The 18958-nt window shown below is 39.3% G+C and overlaps 1 protein-coding gene across 12 annotated transcripts in view; it reads left to right on the top strand.

The window, feature by feature from the left end:
• PANK1 (pantothenate kinase 1) overlaps positions 1–18958 on the top strand; it is a 111177-nt gene that overhangs the window by 70441 nt on the left and 21778 nt on the right. For 4 of the 12 annotated variants that reach the window (XM_036829700.1, XM_036829701.1, XM_036829698.1 and 1 more), the window contains one exon: positions 14432–14784. The exons of 6 other annotated variants lie outside the window; for them this stretch is intronic. In XM_036829700.1, coding sequence (XP_036685595.1) covers positions 14449–14784 — 336 coding nt within the window. In that variant the 5' untranslated portion in view covers positions 14432–14448. Of the gene's footprint in view, positions 1–12860; positions 13053–14431; positions 14785–17781; positions 18443–18958 lie in introns of those variants that run through there. 2 more of the 12 variants (XM_036829703.1, XM_036829707.1) reach the window with 2 other exon arrangements.

Below are 18958 nucleotides of genomic sequence, written 5' to 3' on the forward strand. Positions count from 1 at the left end.
TCTGAGCCCCACGTCAGGTTTCCCAACCTGGGGGTCCAGCAATGGGAGGAGGAATTCCTAGAGAATCAGACTTTGAAGCCTAGTGGGACTTGATTGCAGGACTTCCAACAGGACTGGGGGAAACAGAGACTCCACTCCTGGAGGGCACACACAAGGTAGTGTGCACATCAGGACCCAGGGGGAAAGAGCAGTGATCCCATAGGAGACTGAACCAGACCTACCTGCTAGTGTTGGAGGGTCTCCTGCAGAGATGGGGGGGGCGGTGGCTGTGGCTCACCGTGAGGACAAGGACACTGGCAGCAGAAGTTCTGGGAAGTACTGCTTGGTGTGAGTCCTCCCAGAGTCTGCCATTAGCCCCACCAAAGAGCCAGGTAGCCTCCAGTACTGGGTCGCCTCAGGCCAAACAACGAACAGGGAGGGAACCCAGCCCCACCCATCAGCAGACAAGTGGATTGAAGTTTTACTGAGCTCTGCCCACCACCAGTCCCTCCCATCAGGAAGCTTGCACAAGCCTCTTAGATAGCCTCATCCACCAGAGGGCAGACAGCAGAAGCAAGAAGAACTACAATTCTGCAGCCTGTGGAATGAGAACCACATTCACAGAAAGATAGACAAAATGAAAAGGCAGAGGACTATGTACCAGATGAAGGAACAAGATAAAACCCCACAAAAACAACTAAATAAACTGGAGATAGGCAACTTTCCAGAAAACGAATTCAGAACAATGATAGTGAAGATGATCCAGGACCTCGGAAAATGAATGAAGGCAAAGATCAAGAAGATGCAAGAAATGTTTAACAAAGACTTAGAATAATTAAAGAACCAACCCCTAGAAGAATTAAAGAACGAACAGAGATGAACAATGCAATAACTGAAATGAAGAATACACTAGAAGGAATCAATAGCAGAATAACTGAGGCAGAAGAACGGATAAGTGACCTGCAAGACAGAATGGTGGAATTCACTGCTGTGGAACAGAATAAAGAAAAAAGAATGAAAAGAAATGAAGACAGCCTAAGAGACCTCTGAGACAACATTAAACGCAACAACGTTCGCATTATAGGGGTCCCAGAAGAAGAAGAGAGAGAGAAGAGACCAGAGAAAATATTTGAAGAGATTATAGTCGAAAACTTCCCTAACATGGGAAAGGAAATAGCCACCCAAGTCCAGGAAGCGCAGCGAGTCCCATACAGGATAAATCCAAGGAGACACATGCCAAGACACATAGTAATCAAATTGGCAGAAATTAAAGACAAAGAAAAATTATTAAAAGCAACAAGGGAAAAATGACAAATAACATACAAGGGAACTCCCATAAGGTTAACAGCTGATTTCTCAGCAGAAACTCTACAGGCCAGAAGGGAGTGACGCAATATATTTAAAGTAATGAAAGGGAAGAACCTACAACCAAGATTACTCTACCTGGCAAAGATCTCATTCATATTCAACAGAAAAATCAAAAGCTTTACAGACAAGCAAAAGCTAAGAGAATTCAGCACCACCAAACCAGCTCTACAACAAATGCTAAAGGAACTTCTCTAAGTGGGAAACACAAGAGAAGAAAAAGACCTACAAAAACAAACCCAAAACAATTATGAAAATGGTAATAGGAACATACATATCGATAATTACCTTAAATGTGAATGGATTAAATGCTCCAACCAAAAGACACCGGCTCGCCAAATGGATACAAAAACAAGACCCATATATATGCTGTCTACAAGAGACCCACTTCAGACCTACGGACACAGACAGACTGAAAGTGAGGAGATGGAAAAAGATATTCCGTACAAATGGAAATCAAAAGAAAGCTGGAGTAGCATACTCATATCAGATAAAATAGACTTTAAAATAAAGAATGTTACAAGAGACAAGGAAGGACACTACGTAATGATCAAGGGATCAATCCAAGAAGAAGATATAACTATTATAAATATATATGCACCCAACATAGGAGCACCTCAATACATAAGACAACTGCTAACAGCTATAAAAGAGGAAATTGACAGTAACACAATAATAGTGGGGGACTTTAACACCTCACTTACACCAGTGGACATATGACCCAGACAGAAAATTAAAGGAAACACAAGCTTTAAATCACACAATAGACCAGATAGATTTAATTGATATTTATAGGACATTCCATCCAAAAACAGCAGATTACACTTTCTTCTCAAGTGTGCATGGAACATTCTCCAGGATAGATCACATCTTGGGTCACAAATCAAGCCTCAGTAAATTTAAGAAAATTGAAATCATATCAAGCATCTTTTCTGACCACAATGCTATGAGATTAGAAATCAATTACAGGGAAAAAAATGTAAAAAACACAAACACATGGAGGCTAAACAATACGTTACTAAATAACCAAGAGATCACTGAAGAAATCAAGAGGAAATCAAAAAATTTTTTGATTATAATTGTTGGAGACAATTATAACAAAACACGATGATCCAAAACCTATGGGATGCAGCAAAAGCAATTCTAAGAGGGAAGTTTATCCTAATACAATCTACCTCAAGAACAAGAAAAAATCTCAAATAAGCATCTAACCTTACACCTAAAGGAACTAGAGAAAGAAGAACAAACAAAACCCAAAGTTAGTAGAAGGAAAGAAATCATAAAGATCAGAGCAGAATAAATGAAATAGAAACAAGGAAAACGATAGCAAGATCAACAAAACTAAAAGCTGGTTCTCCTGAAAAGATAAACAAATTGATAAACCTTTACCAGACTCATCAAGAAAAGGAGGGAGAGGATGCAAATCCATAAAATTAGAAATGAAAAGGGAGAAGTTACAGTGGACACCACAGAAATACAAAGCATCCTAAGAGACCACTACAAGCAACTCTATGCCAATAAAATGGATAACCTGGAAGAAATGGACAAATTCCTAGAAAGGTATAACCTTCCAAGACTGAACCAGGAAGAAACAGAAAATATGAACAGACTAGTCACAAGTCATGAAATTGAAACTGTGATTAAAAATCTTCCAATGAACAAAAGTCCAGGACCAAATAGCTTCACAGGTGAATTCTATCAAACATTTAGAGAAGAGCTAACACTTATCCTTCTCAAACTCTTCCAAAAAATTTCAGAGGAAGGAACACTCCTGAACTCATTCTACGAGGCCACCACCACCCTGATACCAAAACCAGACAAAGATACTACAAAAAAAGAAAATTACAGACCAATATCACTGATGAATATAGATGCAAAAATCCTTAACAAAATACTAGCAAACAGAATCCCAACAACACATTAAAAGGATCATGCACCGTGATCAAGTGGGATTTATCCCAGGGATGGAAGGATTCTTCAATATACACAAATCAATCAATGTGATACACCATATTAACAAAGTGAAGAATAAAAACCATATGATCATCTCAATAGATGCAGAAAAAGCTTTTGACAAAATTCAACACCATTTATGATAAAAACTCTCCAGAAAGTGGGCACAGAGGGAACCTACCCCGCAACATAATAAAGGCCATATATGACAAACCCACAGCAAACATCATTCTCAATGGTGAAAAACTGAAAGCATTTCCTCAAAGATGAGGAAAAAGACAAGGATGTCCACTCTCACCACTGTTATTCAGCATAGTTCTGGAAGTCCTAGCCACGGCAACCAGAGAAGAAAAAGAAATAAAAGGAATACAAATTGGAAAAGAAGAAGTAAAACTGTCACTGTTTGCAGATGACATGATACTATACATAGAGAATCCTAAAGATGCCACCAGAAGACTACTAGAGCTAATCAATGAATTTGGTAAAGTTGCAGGATACAAAATTAATGCACAGAAATCTCTTGCATTCCTATACACTAATGATGAAAAATCTGAAAGAGAAATTATGGAAACACTCCCATTTACCATTGCAACAAAAAGAATAAAATACCTAGGAATAAACCTACCTAGGGAGACAAAAGACCTATATGCAGAAAACTATAAGACACTGATGAAAGAAATTAAAGATGATACCAACAGATGGAGAGATATACCATGTTCTTGGATTGGAAGAATCAACATTGTGAAAATGACTATACTACCCAAAGCAATCTACAGATTCAATGCAATCCCTGTCAAATTACCAATGGCATTTTTTACGGAACTAGAACAAATCATCTTAAAATTTGTATGGAGACACAAAAGACCCCAAATAGCCAAAGCAGTCTTGAGGGAAAAAAACGGAGCTGGAGGAATCAGACTCCCTGACTTCAAAGCTACAGTAATCAAGACAATATGGCATTGGCACAAAAACAGAAATCTAGATCAATGGAACAGGATAGAAAGCCCAGAGATAAACCCACGCACCTATGGTCAACTAATCTATGATAAAGGAGGCAAGGATATACAATGGAGAAAAGATAGTCTCTTCATAAGTGGTGCTGGGAAAACTGGACAGCTACATATAAAAGAATGAAATTAGTCCCTAACAACACCATACACAAAAATGAACGCAAAATGGATTAAAGACCTAAATGTAAGACCAGACACTATAAAACTCTTAGAGGAAAACATTGGAAGAACACTCTTTGACATAAATCACAGCAAGATCTTTTTGACCCACCTACTAGAGTAAGGGAAATAAAAACAAAAATAAATAGGACCTAATGAAACTTAAAAGTTATTGCACAGCAAAGGAAAGTATAAACAAAACGAAAAGACAACCCTTAGAATGGGAGAAAATATTTGCAAACAGATCAATGGACAAAAGATTAATCTCCAAAATATATAAACAGCTCATGCAGCTCAATATTAAAAAAACAAACAACCCAATCAAAAAATGGGCAGAAGACCTAAATAGACATCTATCCAGAGAAGACATACAGATGCCCAAGAGGCACGTGAAAAGCTGCTCAACATCACTAATTATTAGAGAAATGCAAACCAGAAGTACAATGAGGTATCACCTCACACCAGTTAGAATGGGCATCATCAGAAAATCTACAAACACCAAAGCTGGAGAGGGTGTGGAGAAAAAGGAACCCTCTTGCACTGTAGGTGGGAATGTAAATTGATACAGCCACTATGGAGAACAGTATGGAAGTTCCTTAAAAAACTAAAAATAGAACTACCATATGACCCAGCAATCCCATTACTGGGCATATACCCAGAGAAAACCATAATTCAGAAAGACACTTGCACCCCAATGTTCATTGCAGCATTATTTACAATAGCCAGGACATGGAAGCAACCTAAATGCCCATTGACAGATGAATGGATAAAGAAGATGTGGCACATACATACGATGGAATATTAGCCATAAAAAGTAATGAAATTGGGTCATTTGTAGAGACATGGATGGACTTAGAGACTTATCATACAGAGTGAAGTAAGTCAGAAAGAGAAAAATATCATATGTTAACGCATATATGTGGAATCTAGAACAATGGTACAGATGAACCAATTCACAAGGCAGAAATAGAGACACAGATGTAGAAAACAAACGTATGGACACCAAGGGGGGAAAGTGGGGGGAGAGGGTGGTGGGATGAATTGGGAGATTGGGATTGACATATATACAGTAATATGTATAAAATAGATAACTAATAAGAACCTCCTGCATAAAAAATAAATTAAATTAAATTCTTAAAAAATGGGAGTCACTGGGAGAGAAGAGCACGTGGATGAAATTTAATTATATATGGAACATTTCTAGACCCATATCGGTGGGGTTTAGTCCCAGATGAATGATAACTGGAAACTTTAGAAGCTGTATTTAAGATGTGAAAATCGCCTGTGGCACTCATGTTATAAATTGCCGAGAAATAATTTCATTAACAAGTGATAAGCTGTTTCCAAGTCCCTCCTGGGAATGGGGAGTCAGCTGGGTCATTACCGTGCATTGCCCTCAGCTGGCAGCCTGAGTTCCCTGGCAGTTAGGAGCAAAGGCAGCTCATTCAAACTCTGATTGTCACTTTCAAATAGTGGTCCAGCTACTTAGAGCATTCATTGCGATTCAGCTAGAACTGTGGTTTTGAGCTTGACCTGTGAGAATTCCAGGGGCCCCTCTTTGAAAACATTTTCTCCAGTCCCACTGCTTTGGGCTCTCCAGGCAGTGGCCTAGGAATTTTTTTGTTTTGTTTTTTTTTAACGTTTTGGCCACACCTCACGGCATGTGGGATCTTATTTCCCCAACCAGGGATCAACCCACACCCACTGCAGTGGAAATGCAGAGTCTTTTGGACCGCCAGGGAAATCCCAGGGAGTCTATATTTTTAACAAGTGCCTTTGATGGTTTTTATGATGAGGCAAATTTGAGAAACACTGTGGTTGAATACAGCCAGTTTTTAAAAATAAAGATAATTAAAACATTTGACTTTAAAGTTTAGTTGCATAAAATACTAAAATGGAAGTTGCTTTCAGGAAATACAATTGTAAACAAATCGTAGAGATCCAGTTCAAATTGCACACACAAATCTGGTCGCATATTGTCATTTCTAACCTGGGGTTGGGTGTAGAGCAGAATATAAACAGCCTAACTTTCATAGACCTCAGGCACTTTTGCCTTTGCGGGCCCCTTGCTCCGTAAAAAAGAAATAAAAATTGTATTTTACGACTCTTTTGATATAAAGATGGATGTGTTGATAAGATGTATTACAACATTTTCTTTGACCTGAAAATTCATATATTTTCTTCTGATTTTAAAAGAAATTGCAATATTTTCGTGATGGCTTAAAAATACTATAGGCACCGAGCCTATTGTGCCTTACAGTTAATTTGGGCCTGCATGGCAGAGGTGGTGAAATCCAGAAGTTGTTCTGGAGGCTGATGTGATGATACTTCTACTTGTCTCGGGAGTTCTGAAAGGAATCCTCACTATCCTTTTGCTCTTTCTCATGTGACTATGATCAGTCTCCTTTGCTCTTTCTTCTCATGTGAGACTATGATCAGCCCTTTTGTTCCCACCCTTGTCCGGGTGAGAGGGAGAAAGTTGATGGGCATCTGAGGCTGTGTCGGTGGAAGAAGGGTTAGTGTCACACGGGGGTGTGTAGCCTTTCCCATGGTGATCCATTCCCACAAACATACCTGTGCTTCCTTAACTGTGTTTTGAATTGCCAAGTTTAACATACAGGTTTTGCCTTGACAATAAGGGAGTAATTCAGGTGTCTTCCTACCTGAAGGAGCCCTGGTGATGTCAAGCATCTAACTGGCTAAAGGACTCTGCTCTTGGGTGTCAGGCTTCCCGTCATTCTTTTTTTTTTTTTTTAACTTTTTAAATTGAAGTATAGTTGCTGTACAATATTATATACGTTGCAGGTGTACAATATAGTGATTCACCATTTTTAAAGATTATAGTCCATTTATAGTTATTACAAGATCTTGGCTATATTCCATGTGTTGTACAATATATCCTTGTAGCTTATTTTATACCTAATAGTTTGTACCTTTCACTTCCCTACCCCTGTCTTGCCCCTCTCCCCTTCCCTCTCCCCACTGGTAACCACTAGTTTGTCCTCTGTATCTGTGAGTCTGTTTCTTTTTTGTTATATTCACTAGTTTGTTTTATTTTTTAAATTCCACATATGATAGCATACAGTATTTGTCTTTCTCTGTTTTTCTTATTTCACTAAGCATAATACCCTCCAAGTCCATCCATGTTGTTGCAAATGCCAAAATTTAATTCTTTTTTTATGACTGAGTAGTATGCCATTGTATATATGTACCACATCTTCTTTATATTGCCATCTTGGATTTCAGTAACAGGCTTGAGATGGGCAGAATATTGCTTGAGAAAGGAAGGAACTGTTGAGATGAGGAATGCAGGCATACTTTTTTTCACGGGCAAGGCCACAGATCTGCTCTCTGCTCACTGAAGCAAAATTAAAACAGTTTTTTTTTTTTTCTTTTGCATCATTACAGAGAAGTTTTTGATTGAGAATTCTAAAATAACTCTGATTATGAAGATTCAACATATTGACTGTAAAAAATTGAAAAACATCATATCAGCAAAGCCAGAAGAAGAAAAAAACCTTAATCCACTATACATAATGCCTGTTAACGTTTTGGCCTTAAGTTTCTAGTCTTGTGTTCTGCAAACAATAGCTGTTTAATTTTTATACAAAATTGTAATCGTACGAAATGTACCATTTAATCACCCACACTTTTCACCTAACAATATATGATGAACATTATGCTTACATCGTTAATTGCCATCCTACAAAATGATTTTAATGGTGTTGTATTGTTCCTTTGTGTTAGTGGATAATCATTTATTTAACCAGCCTTCTATTTTTGGACATTAAATTTCACATCCTCATTATTAGTAGTAAAACTTTAATGATTTTTGTAAGATAAATTTTTAAATGCATGCGTAATTATTTCTTTAGGGTAAAGTGGAACTAATGTATCAAAGGGCATAGGAATCTGGAACTTTTTGATGTATATTTCCAAATAGTCCAGAGGAAGGATTGCAACAGTTTATATTCCCATTAGTACTCTGTAAGAGCTTGTGTTCTTGTATCCTTGCCATGTGACTAAAATATAAACTAAAGAAATCTGGTATGCATTAATTTGAAAGAAACCATGATTCAGGTTTCTTTGCATAAGAGTATTTAATGTTTAGCAGATTGCTCTGTGTGCAGTAATTATGGGTTTCTTCACAATGTTATGGAAACCCTTTTATTAAATTTTACATTTACCATTTTCTTCAAGGTCCTTAAATAGTTCTTAGGGTCTCAACTGTTATGTTTTATGCTGTTAAAAGTACGGTTTTGGAGGACTTTGTGTGTGTGTATTTAGGATGATAGAATATGAGAACCAGACAGAACTTTAGTTAGTTGGGTTAGTCTACCTCCATCTTACAGATTAGTAAATGGCTCAAGAAAGAAACTTGCCCACAATCATTCTATCTCTTGCAAGTGACAGACAACTCAGACTAGCAGAGCGAAATGGGGAATTTGTTGCTCATGAAACTAAAAGTAGGTTCTCTTACCTACTGTGACTGACCTTGGGTAATTCCTTGATCTTTCTAAACCTTGATTTTCTTATCTGTAAACAGGGTGTTGGACTCCACCAAAGGTCCCTTCTACCTCTTAAAGTTCAATGTTTCTATGAATATATTAGCAAAGAATTTCATTATACTATCAACCAAATTTAGACATAGTGAAGGGAAGGCTAGCGCTCAGGAAAGTTTTAAAGAAATACAGTTTGTATTACACACTTGGCTCTAACTTAAAGTTGTTGTGGTTGTTTTTAACTTGCAGAGATCCTTAGGCAACTTGAACATAGTTAGTATTCACATAGTGTAAAAATATCTCCAAAGTGCTTGAAAAGTCTCTTTTCTCTGTTGATCACACATCATGTTCAAACATCTTTTCCGCCTATTTATTAGTTTGCTTAACAAACCTATTAACAAATAGTGGGGAAAGAAATTCAGTCCTTTTGCTCCCTGTTCACAACTCTTATAACAAATTTCAACTTGGTGAACCTAGGGAGAACTGTCCATGACAGCAGCAGGTTGCTGAGTCAGACCCGTGCACAGAGGAGCTAATCTTGAGCGCTGGGCACCTACTTTACACACAGGAAGACATACCGATGGTAGGGAAACTTGCCTCACCAGGAACACCCTGAAGCTCTGTGGCTGGTTGTTTGAGAGGAGGTAGATTTTCTCATGTCAGGCTCCCTTAGCTCTTTAAGATTGTTTCCTTGACTGGTAGGAAACCTTTTCTCTCTGTTTGTGTGTGGTTGTTTTGTTTTTGATTTTGGTTTTGGTTTTTTCTCAGTCTTCACTCATTTATGCTATTTGGAATTCACTGTGTAACCCTTGAAATTTACTGCAAGAAGCGTAAGTGTCCCCCATTGTAAAGCAATTATACTCCAGTAAAGATGTTATGTATATTTAAGTGCCCCTCAGAGACTATTCTAGTGTTCTGAAAAGGTCTTTAAGAAACAGGCTTTGTCTTAAAGCCATTGACTACCAGTAAAATTTTAAAATATTTTCACCACACTATGTAGAATACAGATTCACTTCAGGGTTTTAACTACTATCAGATTGCCAATTCAGGTTTGTGTTTCCAGAAATTTTTACACAAATAAATGCAACAGAGCCTACGTACCCTTTTATTCACACTCAGCTACCACATGTTTATCAGCGATACTGGCAGTCCCTGGATCTGGTTCTGCAGGAGAGGGAAGGTTCCAGGGAAAAAAACAGCCAGAGATTTTGATGGAAAGTATACTAGTCAGGACAGGCAAGATCATCCTGCGGTAACAACCTCCAAATCTCAGTACCTTAAAACAACAAAGGTTTATTTCTCCTTCACCCTGTAAGTTCACTGATGGGCAGCTGGGGTTCCAATCTGGCTCGTCTTGACTCTGCATCCTGGCTGATGGAGCAATCATTATCTTGAATTTTGGTGGTGACGGTAACAGAGAAAGAGTTCTGCAAGGTCTGACACGAGCCGTAAGTGCTCTTGCCTGAAAGTGACACACACCATTTCCATTCCTAGCTCACTGTCCAGATTAAGCACATTGCCCAGCTCCGTTTAAAAATGGCCCGGAACTGCAGTCTGACCCCACGGGCCAGGAAGGAAGGGAAGCAGCAGCACTAGTGACGACCACAGTTTGCTCCTCTGATTACCAGATATTTGGCTCGCTGTGCCTCCTGCAGGTGAAATACTCATCCCCTCCCCAAAGCAGAGAACCCTGCAGTCCCACCCAGTCACAGCATCCGGATGATGCACAGTTGGCACTAAATTAGGGGGTCATTTTGACATCCACTCTGGATGTGGGTCCTCTTGATCTAGAGACTTCTGAACTAAAAAAGGCATCTGGGTTTAAAAGGGAGGAGTAAAGGGTGAATGCAGACATTCTGTATCTAGAACGAGCATCACTTCTGACCAACACAGAACAGGCTCTTAGTGGTTCAGCTGAATTTATCAAAAGCATCTGCATACCCTGGATTAAAGAAAACATGAGTCATGGATTATAGCTGCATTGGGATTTCTTCTTTCCCCTTCTCTTCTATCTCCATCCACAGCTTGTATATGGGAAGTGTAGTTTAGGTAGACCTTGATATCAGGAAGATAAATAAAACTGAACATTTAAAATAGGACAGTGTCCTATAAAAGCATTAAAATGTGAATAGAAGAGCATTTAATTTTTCGTGAAGGTAAGAAATGAATATAGGTAAGTGAAAGCAATGTCTATTGCCATTCAAACTATAGTTTTCCAATCCTTGCTCCCTTTTACCTTAACCCAAACTGCTGATATGACATTTAACTGAATTTCCAAAACTCTACACTTTTCCCCTCTGTTTTGCTGAGTTGCTAACAAAAGCTTTGAAATGGCTCAAAACTGCGCAGGAGGTGAAGCAGGAAGAAGAAACTGGAATCGTAAATAACTTATAAAATGCTTAGCTGTCCCCTGACGCATTTTAAAAAGTGAGACCTCTTTTCAGTTTCCTGTACTTAACAATATCCAACCAAATAAAGGCCATGTAGGGGCTTTTCTGGGTTACACACAACTTGTTCTGTCCGTTCTGTGCTAAGGTGTCTCCTATTTTCTGTTATCACTGAATTCTTATTTTTTTACTTCTTTATATACTGAAAGTTCTAAGTATAGAATTTTCTCATCCTCTCCCCTGACTTCTAACCTCTACCTATAAAACCTGCTTATCCTGCCACCCTCTGACAATATTAACAACCTGAAGGGGTGGCCCTCTGTACCTTCCTGTGGGCTCATAAAATCATAAACACTTAAGGGTCTTCTTTCCACCTGCCTGCCTGCTGTCCTTCATCCCTCCCTTCCTCCTTTCTTTCCTCCCTTCCTCCCCTACTTTTTTTTCAAACCAGATGGGGTTAATAAATTATTTACACTTCTAGGTATCTCTTGCTGTTCTCATTAACAGAAGATTGGGGGTGTATCTCTCTAGGCAGTTAGTATAGATCTCATTCATTCTTTTTAATGTCTGCCTAATATTCCATGGTTTGGAAGTCATTCTTTATTGAAGTTTCTCTGTTAAAGAGCATGCACGTTGTTTCCAATTTGTTTTGATCTTGCTTTTTGTTTTTCTTAAATTTGGCCACTGTAAGGGGTGCAGTGAACTTCCTTATACCCATCCTCGAATACTGGTCCTTTTTCTAATATGGTCCAAGAGAGGGATTAACTGCATTTAAAATGTATGTGTACTTTTAATTTTTAATAGATGTTGCTAGATGTTTAATAGATGTTGTTGTCTTTCAAAAATAGTTATCCTAGCAATGTTCCAGAATACCCTTCCCCCATCCTATCCAGTAGTACGTGTCTTTCCTACTTTGATGAGAATGGATTACACCTGCAACCCCAATTGCATAGCCTGGGCACCTGTTGACGTACTATAGCGTATTTCAGTGGAGTTTAAAACTAGGGCTCTGGATGGCCTGTGTGTTTAGGGGTAGTTGCAATTTTTTGTGTGTGTTTCTTAAAAAATCCATGGAAAGTTTATGGGAGGGAGGGAACTGGAGGCCATTCTTATGCAGTCCACTCCTTTCACAGATAAGGAAATTGAGATCCAGGGAGGTGGAGGGAGTTAATGTGAGCTAGTTACTGGCTGCTGCTTCTGGGAAGCAATTGGTCTGAATTCTAAATCAGGGATTTACCCATTACCTACACTGTGGGCCATGCTGACAGTAATTTTTAGAGAATGGACCAAGAAATGTCATCTGTGAGATAGGGATGAACTGTTTCCAGTTTTCTATTCTCTCCTGCTAGGATAAGCAAGCTTCCCACCCTACACTGGGCTGTGTGGGATTTGCTTTGCAGACTTCTGCAAAGATAATAGGACATTTGTTAAATCGGTTTTGTCAGTGGAATTTGCTGCTCTTAATCTGTTTGGGAGTTTGAGGTTTTATTTTTCTATACCATTAGAGTTACTGCTTACTAAGTGTGGAGCAGCTGGCTTGTGTCACAGCTAAAATGCCAACAGGGAAGCACAAGAGAGAAGATTCTGTTCAGGAATGGCTTCCTCCTATGTACTCCTTCCTCCTCCCTCCCCAGTGTACCCATGAAGAGAGCTAAATAGTGGAGCTGCCTAGAAAAAAGAAGCCCTCTAGGTCCCAGGTATGTTCTTGGCAATGTAATCTCTAGGTGTAATGTGCACAGTTTGACCAGGGCTCAAATGGATGTTCTCTAGGGCTGAATAAAATAAGCTTTTTGAAAGAAGCCACTTTTACTGCTTGAGTCTTTAAACTCAGTCTTAATAGAAGTTTCAGCTTTAGCCCATGGAGTCTGCTGAGGAAGATGAAAAGGGAGACTCCAGATTTTGGATTCCCACTTGGGTTTGCCCTGTGTTCATTACAGATCATATGACAGCCCAGCGTTAACTTTCCAGGTTGCCTCTAAATAAAGTCAGCCTGTTCAGGGAGCTCAGCCCGTTCTCTTAATAATAATAAAAAATAATTACGATGGAAATTCATTTTGTCATAGATAAGCCTCTCCAGCAGATTAAATATAAATATATATTTATATATAAAAATATAACACAAAACATGCTTTTGTGTTGCAGACCTGGTCAGGAGCTATGCTTATTTGTGGGCTTGCTCTCAGTGGTCATGGTTCTTGTGCTTAGCCGTTTGCAAGCCTGCAAGTTGAAACTCTGGGGAACGTAAACAAAAAAAAAAAATGCTCATTCCTAGATCCTCCCTCAGAAATAAATCAGAATCTGTGGCAGAGGACACATGGCTCCTGAGGTGAAGTGACTTCTGGGCGGGCCATTTGAGATGGAGAGAGTATCTACTCCTTAATAAAGAAAGAAATGAGTTGTAGCTCGAGCTGTTCTTTTGAGAATTCTGTCGCCATAGGGATCATCATGTGTGCCCCCTCAGCTCTCACAGCCCACTCTCTTCTCCTTTCTCCTTCTATTTATCCTGTAGATTAAAGCAGTGGAGTCATGTCATATAAAGTCAAGCTCATGAAATTGAATGCTGTAAAAATGATCAATCGAAGAAATGAGCTAGGAAGACACCGTGAGGCGTAGAGGTCAACATACCATCTCTTGGTACACTTAGCATAGCCAGCGTTTCCTCTGGCATCAGAACAGATCACTGTTTCTTTGGCTGATATTCTGATAAAATAGCATTTGGGAGCCAGAGTTTATGCAAAATATGTATCTTTAAGTATTGGAGTTAACTCTGTTTGGTGAGATTCTGGAGCCTGAGAACCACGTGGGAATTGAGACTGGCTTAGGGAATCTTATTCTCATCTCATGTTCGATTCCGAGGCCGATTCTGAATGAAGTGTAGGCAGAATCATGGACACCATTTAAAGTGTGAATTTCTCCTCGCCTGTCTCTTCTTTTAGGCACCTATAGTTGAATTCAGGTAAACTGCATGGTAAACGCAGCTAGAGATGCAACACCACTGCATTTCATTATTGACTATTCAAAGACAGCCCGTTTCTTTGTCCAGAATTCAAGGGCACTCTGTCTTTCTGTCCGCTAGCGTTCCCGTGGTTCGGCATGGATATCGGTGGGACGCTGGTTAAATTGGTCTACTTTGAACCGAAGGATATTACAGCTGAAGAGGAGCAGGAGGAAGTGGAGAACCTGAAGAGCATCAGGAAGTATTTGACTTCTAACACGGCTTATGGGAAAACCGGGATCCGAGACGTGCACCTGGAACTGAAAAACTTGACCATGTGTGGGCGGAAGGGGAACCTGCATTTCATCCGCTTTCCCAGCTGCGCGATGCACAGGTTCATCCAGATGGGCAGCGAGAAGAACTTCTCCAGCCTGCACACCACTCTCTGTGCCACGGGAGGCGGGGCTTTTAAGTTCGAAGAGGACTTCAGAACGGTAGGTCCGCTTTACCCCCGTGCAAACAACAAAACCACCTCTTAGAGAAAGAAAGAAAACCTCTCCCATACCCATGATCATGGCATCTCTTATGGAAGAACCTGACCACTAGGCTTGGGACTTTGGACAAGCTTACTTCACCCCTCTGTGCCTCAGTTTCCTCATCTATAGGAGAATAAAAATAGTTTCTGCCTCGTAGGGTTGTTCCGTGAAGGATTGAATGAGATAATATGTACCTGGCACTTAGTGCTCAATAAATATTGGCTGTCCTCATCATTTTTGTTACAATTACTTCTGCACAATATGCTAAAGACAAGGTGATGTAAATCCCCTTCTGAAGTATTTTAGTTTTCCACAGACTCTTATGTTTCATGAAAAACATAATCATTGTGCCCGTTTCATAGATACATAGACTGAGGCCTGCAGGAAAGGCTTTCTACACATCTTACTAAAAATGATTACTTCTTTCTACCCATTTGCTCTGTATCTTTTTTGTTTTATGAATGTCCTTCAGAAGTTTTGCTCACAAGCAAAAATGAAATCTTTGACATTATTTAGAGGTGAATTCCTGTATTGATGAATATGATCTAGGGAGTATGGCTCTACATAATAAGAATAGTACTATATCCTGACTGGCAGTGTTGCTCATTTAGATTTGACACAGTTGGCTAAGTGGAAGATATGGATGAGTGACATGGATTGGAAAAATCCTAACTTTCTCTTTACTAAGCAATCCTAACACCTATGTGTCCAATTTCCCCATTTCTCTACAGTCAAGATAATCTCTATACTGTCTAGCTTCATCTCACAGGGAATCAAATGAGAGAAAGAGAGACAATAGATAGAGAAAAAAAATAAAGAAAATTAAATTAACAGTAGTGATTGAACATAGGAGAAGGAAAGGGTTGGAAGATTTGGGGATTAGTCTTGCCAGAAAGTTTATCATTAATGAATAAATTAATAAATCAGTGCATTATTCATTGTACTTAATAAAGCTATAATTGCAATTTTATTCTGCATCATCAAAAGTACATCATTTATCTCATTGATAAGTAGTTTCTACAAGAGCTGGCAATAGAGCCCTAGAGCATTACATAAGTCAGATTGATTATATTCAGGTTTTGGCTTTTCCCTCTTTGTGTCCCCTTTCCCTTGCCAGCAGATCTGACACTGCCCCTTACTTAAATGATCCATGGGATCTTTTTTCCCACTAAAGGGGACCCATGATTGAAGAGTTTTGAAAACTGAGAAGTTTAGATCCAGGGCCATGAAAATTAGTCAAAGTTCATAAATTAAAAGCAACTGATCCTGAATTCTAGTGCTGTTTCTTCTGCTTTACTAGCTGGGTGACTGGGCAAGGACATGTCCTCCTGTGGCCTCGGTTTCATCATTTTCAGAAAGTGGCAGTAAGGTGTTCAGGCGGATAAGGAAACTAAAACTAAAGAGAGATGAAGAGGCGCTAAATACCGTCCCCTAGGTAAGAGCTGGGTGTCAGCTCAATTCTGATTCAGGAAATGCTGACCCACCCCTAGTGCTGTGAGCTCCCCAGGTCCCTCCAGGATGTCCTCTATGTCCATCTCCACTAGGGAGCCTGAAGTGTACCAAGGTGACCTGGGACATTTAAGCAAGCTCCATCAAAGTCTCCATCCCTCCTCTTGGGTAATGCCCTGGATTCCAGAAAGTGACTCAATCTATGTTGGCCACGAGCAAGTGTGTTTCTCAAGTTTCTGAACTGAGAAAGGTCATATCTTATTACAGCCAAGATAAAGAAGCCTCTGCTCCTTCAGGAGGCTTCTGGAGCCTAATGAACAGACTGGAGCAGGGAGCAAGTTTGGAGTATTTGCCTAACAGCCTGGCCATCTGTAAAAGGAAGTATTATATGGCCTGCCTTCTGTTTCCATGCTCAATCTTGGCCAAAGTGAAGACAATTGAAGACAGATCTCTTCCTGTAGCCCATCTGTCAGTAAGTGATATGCCCTGATCCTTCCAAAGTTTGTGAGGATGAATAGTTTTTATCATTCTCTTTCCTAAGCATTCATTCTCATTCAACAAGTATTTATCATACTCTATCAATGCAACAAGTACTGTTATGAACAAAACAAAGCCCCTGCCTTCCTGGAGCTTATATTCTAGTGCAGGGAGACGGTCAATAATCAAATAAGTGATTATAGAGTATATCAAATGGCAGTAAGTGGGGAAAAGAAATAGGTAAGGGGGATAGGAAGTGCTGGGCGGGTCTTTGTGTGATGAGGTAACATTGGAGTAGGAACCCGAAGAAGAAATAGAGCAAACCAGGCTGGTAGGGGGAAGAGTTAGGGTTAGTAAGTGCTAAGGCCCTTAGGTATAATGTATCCAAGCTCTTCCCTTTCCAGAATGGGAAATTGAAGGTACACACTAAGTTGTAAAGGATCAATATATACTACTATACTATGTAGTAAACAGTCTGACAAATAATAAAGCAGTGCATATACATACCTGTAAAGTCCTGTCATTGTCGTTATATAAAATCACTCTCAAGAGCATAATACAAGTTTGCAGACATGTATTTTAAAAACCTGAGTAACTAGGGCTATCTAAATGATGTTCAGCCGACCCTGAATAGTTAGCAATTGTTACGTCTGATGACTCTGTCCTTTTCATATATAGTAAATGTACTTAAATCCTTAGATAATGTTAACTAGTCTTCATCAATTTAGAATGTACAAGAAAGAGTTACAAAGCCACGAGACAAGCCTTAAACTAGACCCCTGTGTAGAATACTTTCAGTTGAAACAAAGCTGCATTTCTTTCTTCCTTTTCTTTCTTTTTTTCCTTCCTCCTTCTTCCTTTCCCCTTTTCCTTCCTTCCTTTCTTCCTCCTCCCTCCCTCCCTCTCTTCCTTCCTTCCTTCCTCCCTCCCTCCCTCTCTCCCTCTCTTCCTTCCTTCCTTCAACATTTTAGGATCACTGTCACAAACAAATTTCTGGCTGGCAAAAGTTGCCTTCAAAATTAATGATTCAACAAAGTGGAACACAGAGAAAAACTTAAACACATATGCTCCAAGAGATTGGTAGGCCAATGAAGAATCCTACCATTTGAGAAAGTGATTCTCAAGGGGGAGACTCCCATGTGGTTGTATACCAGGGCACTTAATCCTGTAGATTTCATTTAACTTTGTGTTTCTCCCCACTGTCTATGTTCTGCGAGTGTTGTTTTAAAGAACCTACCAGAATATTTTATGTACCAAATCTAATATTTTCATCCACAAGTACACTTCCCAACTTCAACAGGAGTCCTCTTTAGAATGCAAAGTATTCTAATGATAGAAAATTTTTAGAGAAAAGTCATCCTTTTTGTCCACTTAGCTCTTCATTACAAGAGATACTTTTCCTTGTAAGTTTTGTTCAGTCCAAGACTAACATTTATTAGAAGTTAGAAGTGACTCTTTTCATTTTTTAGAAGAAAACAAATACCTACCTTCTAAACAAGCAGGATATAACAACAATCTTACTTGGTTTACATGAGATTTAGGGAACAGTAAAAGATTCTCTTATTGCTTTCACTACATTTTTTCAAGGTGTGAGGACTTAAGAATTGGCCTTCATTAAGCCAGAAATCTCCAAGGACACAACCGAAAAAAGTTAATAATGGTGGAAAAATCATCAGGAGGGGATAATAAGGTAATTGTGGATGTGTGAAATTCTAAATCTAAGTAGACCATTCATTATTAGCTGGGTTCATATCATTAATCCAGGGACTGATTTGTGATATTGCAGGAGCATAAGCTTTGTAGATACCGTCACCCTCCACTTCATTCTGGCTCGACCCTTTTGGCCATTCATGTACCCCTTTTATCACTGGGTGCCAGGAGGAAGAGGCCATCTTTGAGGTTTTGTTATTTTTCTCACTCACAGAACATATTTGAAATTCATCTCTCTCTCAGGTCTCAGTTAGCTGTCCTGTGTGAGGAGAAAAGAGCCCCGAGTGTAATTTATAATTCAGAGTCAACCATTTTATATGCAAATTGTTCTTGGTTTAGTAAGATAACCTTTTCTGCCACTTCCATTATGATTTATGGAGCCAGGGTCAGCAGAAGCACCTTGGGAAGTGTGGGGTATCATACAGATGTGTATTTTATTCTTTTTGTGCAAAACGATTTGGTGGCTCATTTCTCAAGCACAGGAGAGTGATGGAAC

The sequence above is a fragment of the Balaenoptera musculus genome, chromosome 16 (assembly GCF_009873245.2).
Source record: "Balaenoptera musculus isolate JJ_BM4_2016_0621 chromosome 16, mBalMus1.pri.v3, whole genome shotgun sequence".
In the NCBI taxonomy this organism is placed as follows: Eukaryota; Metazoa; Chordata; class Mammalia; order Artiodactyla; family Balaenopteridae; genus Balaenoptera; species Balaenoptera musculus.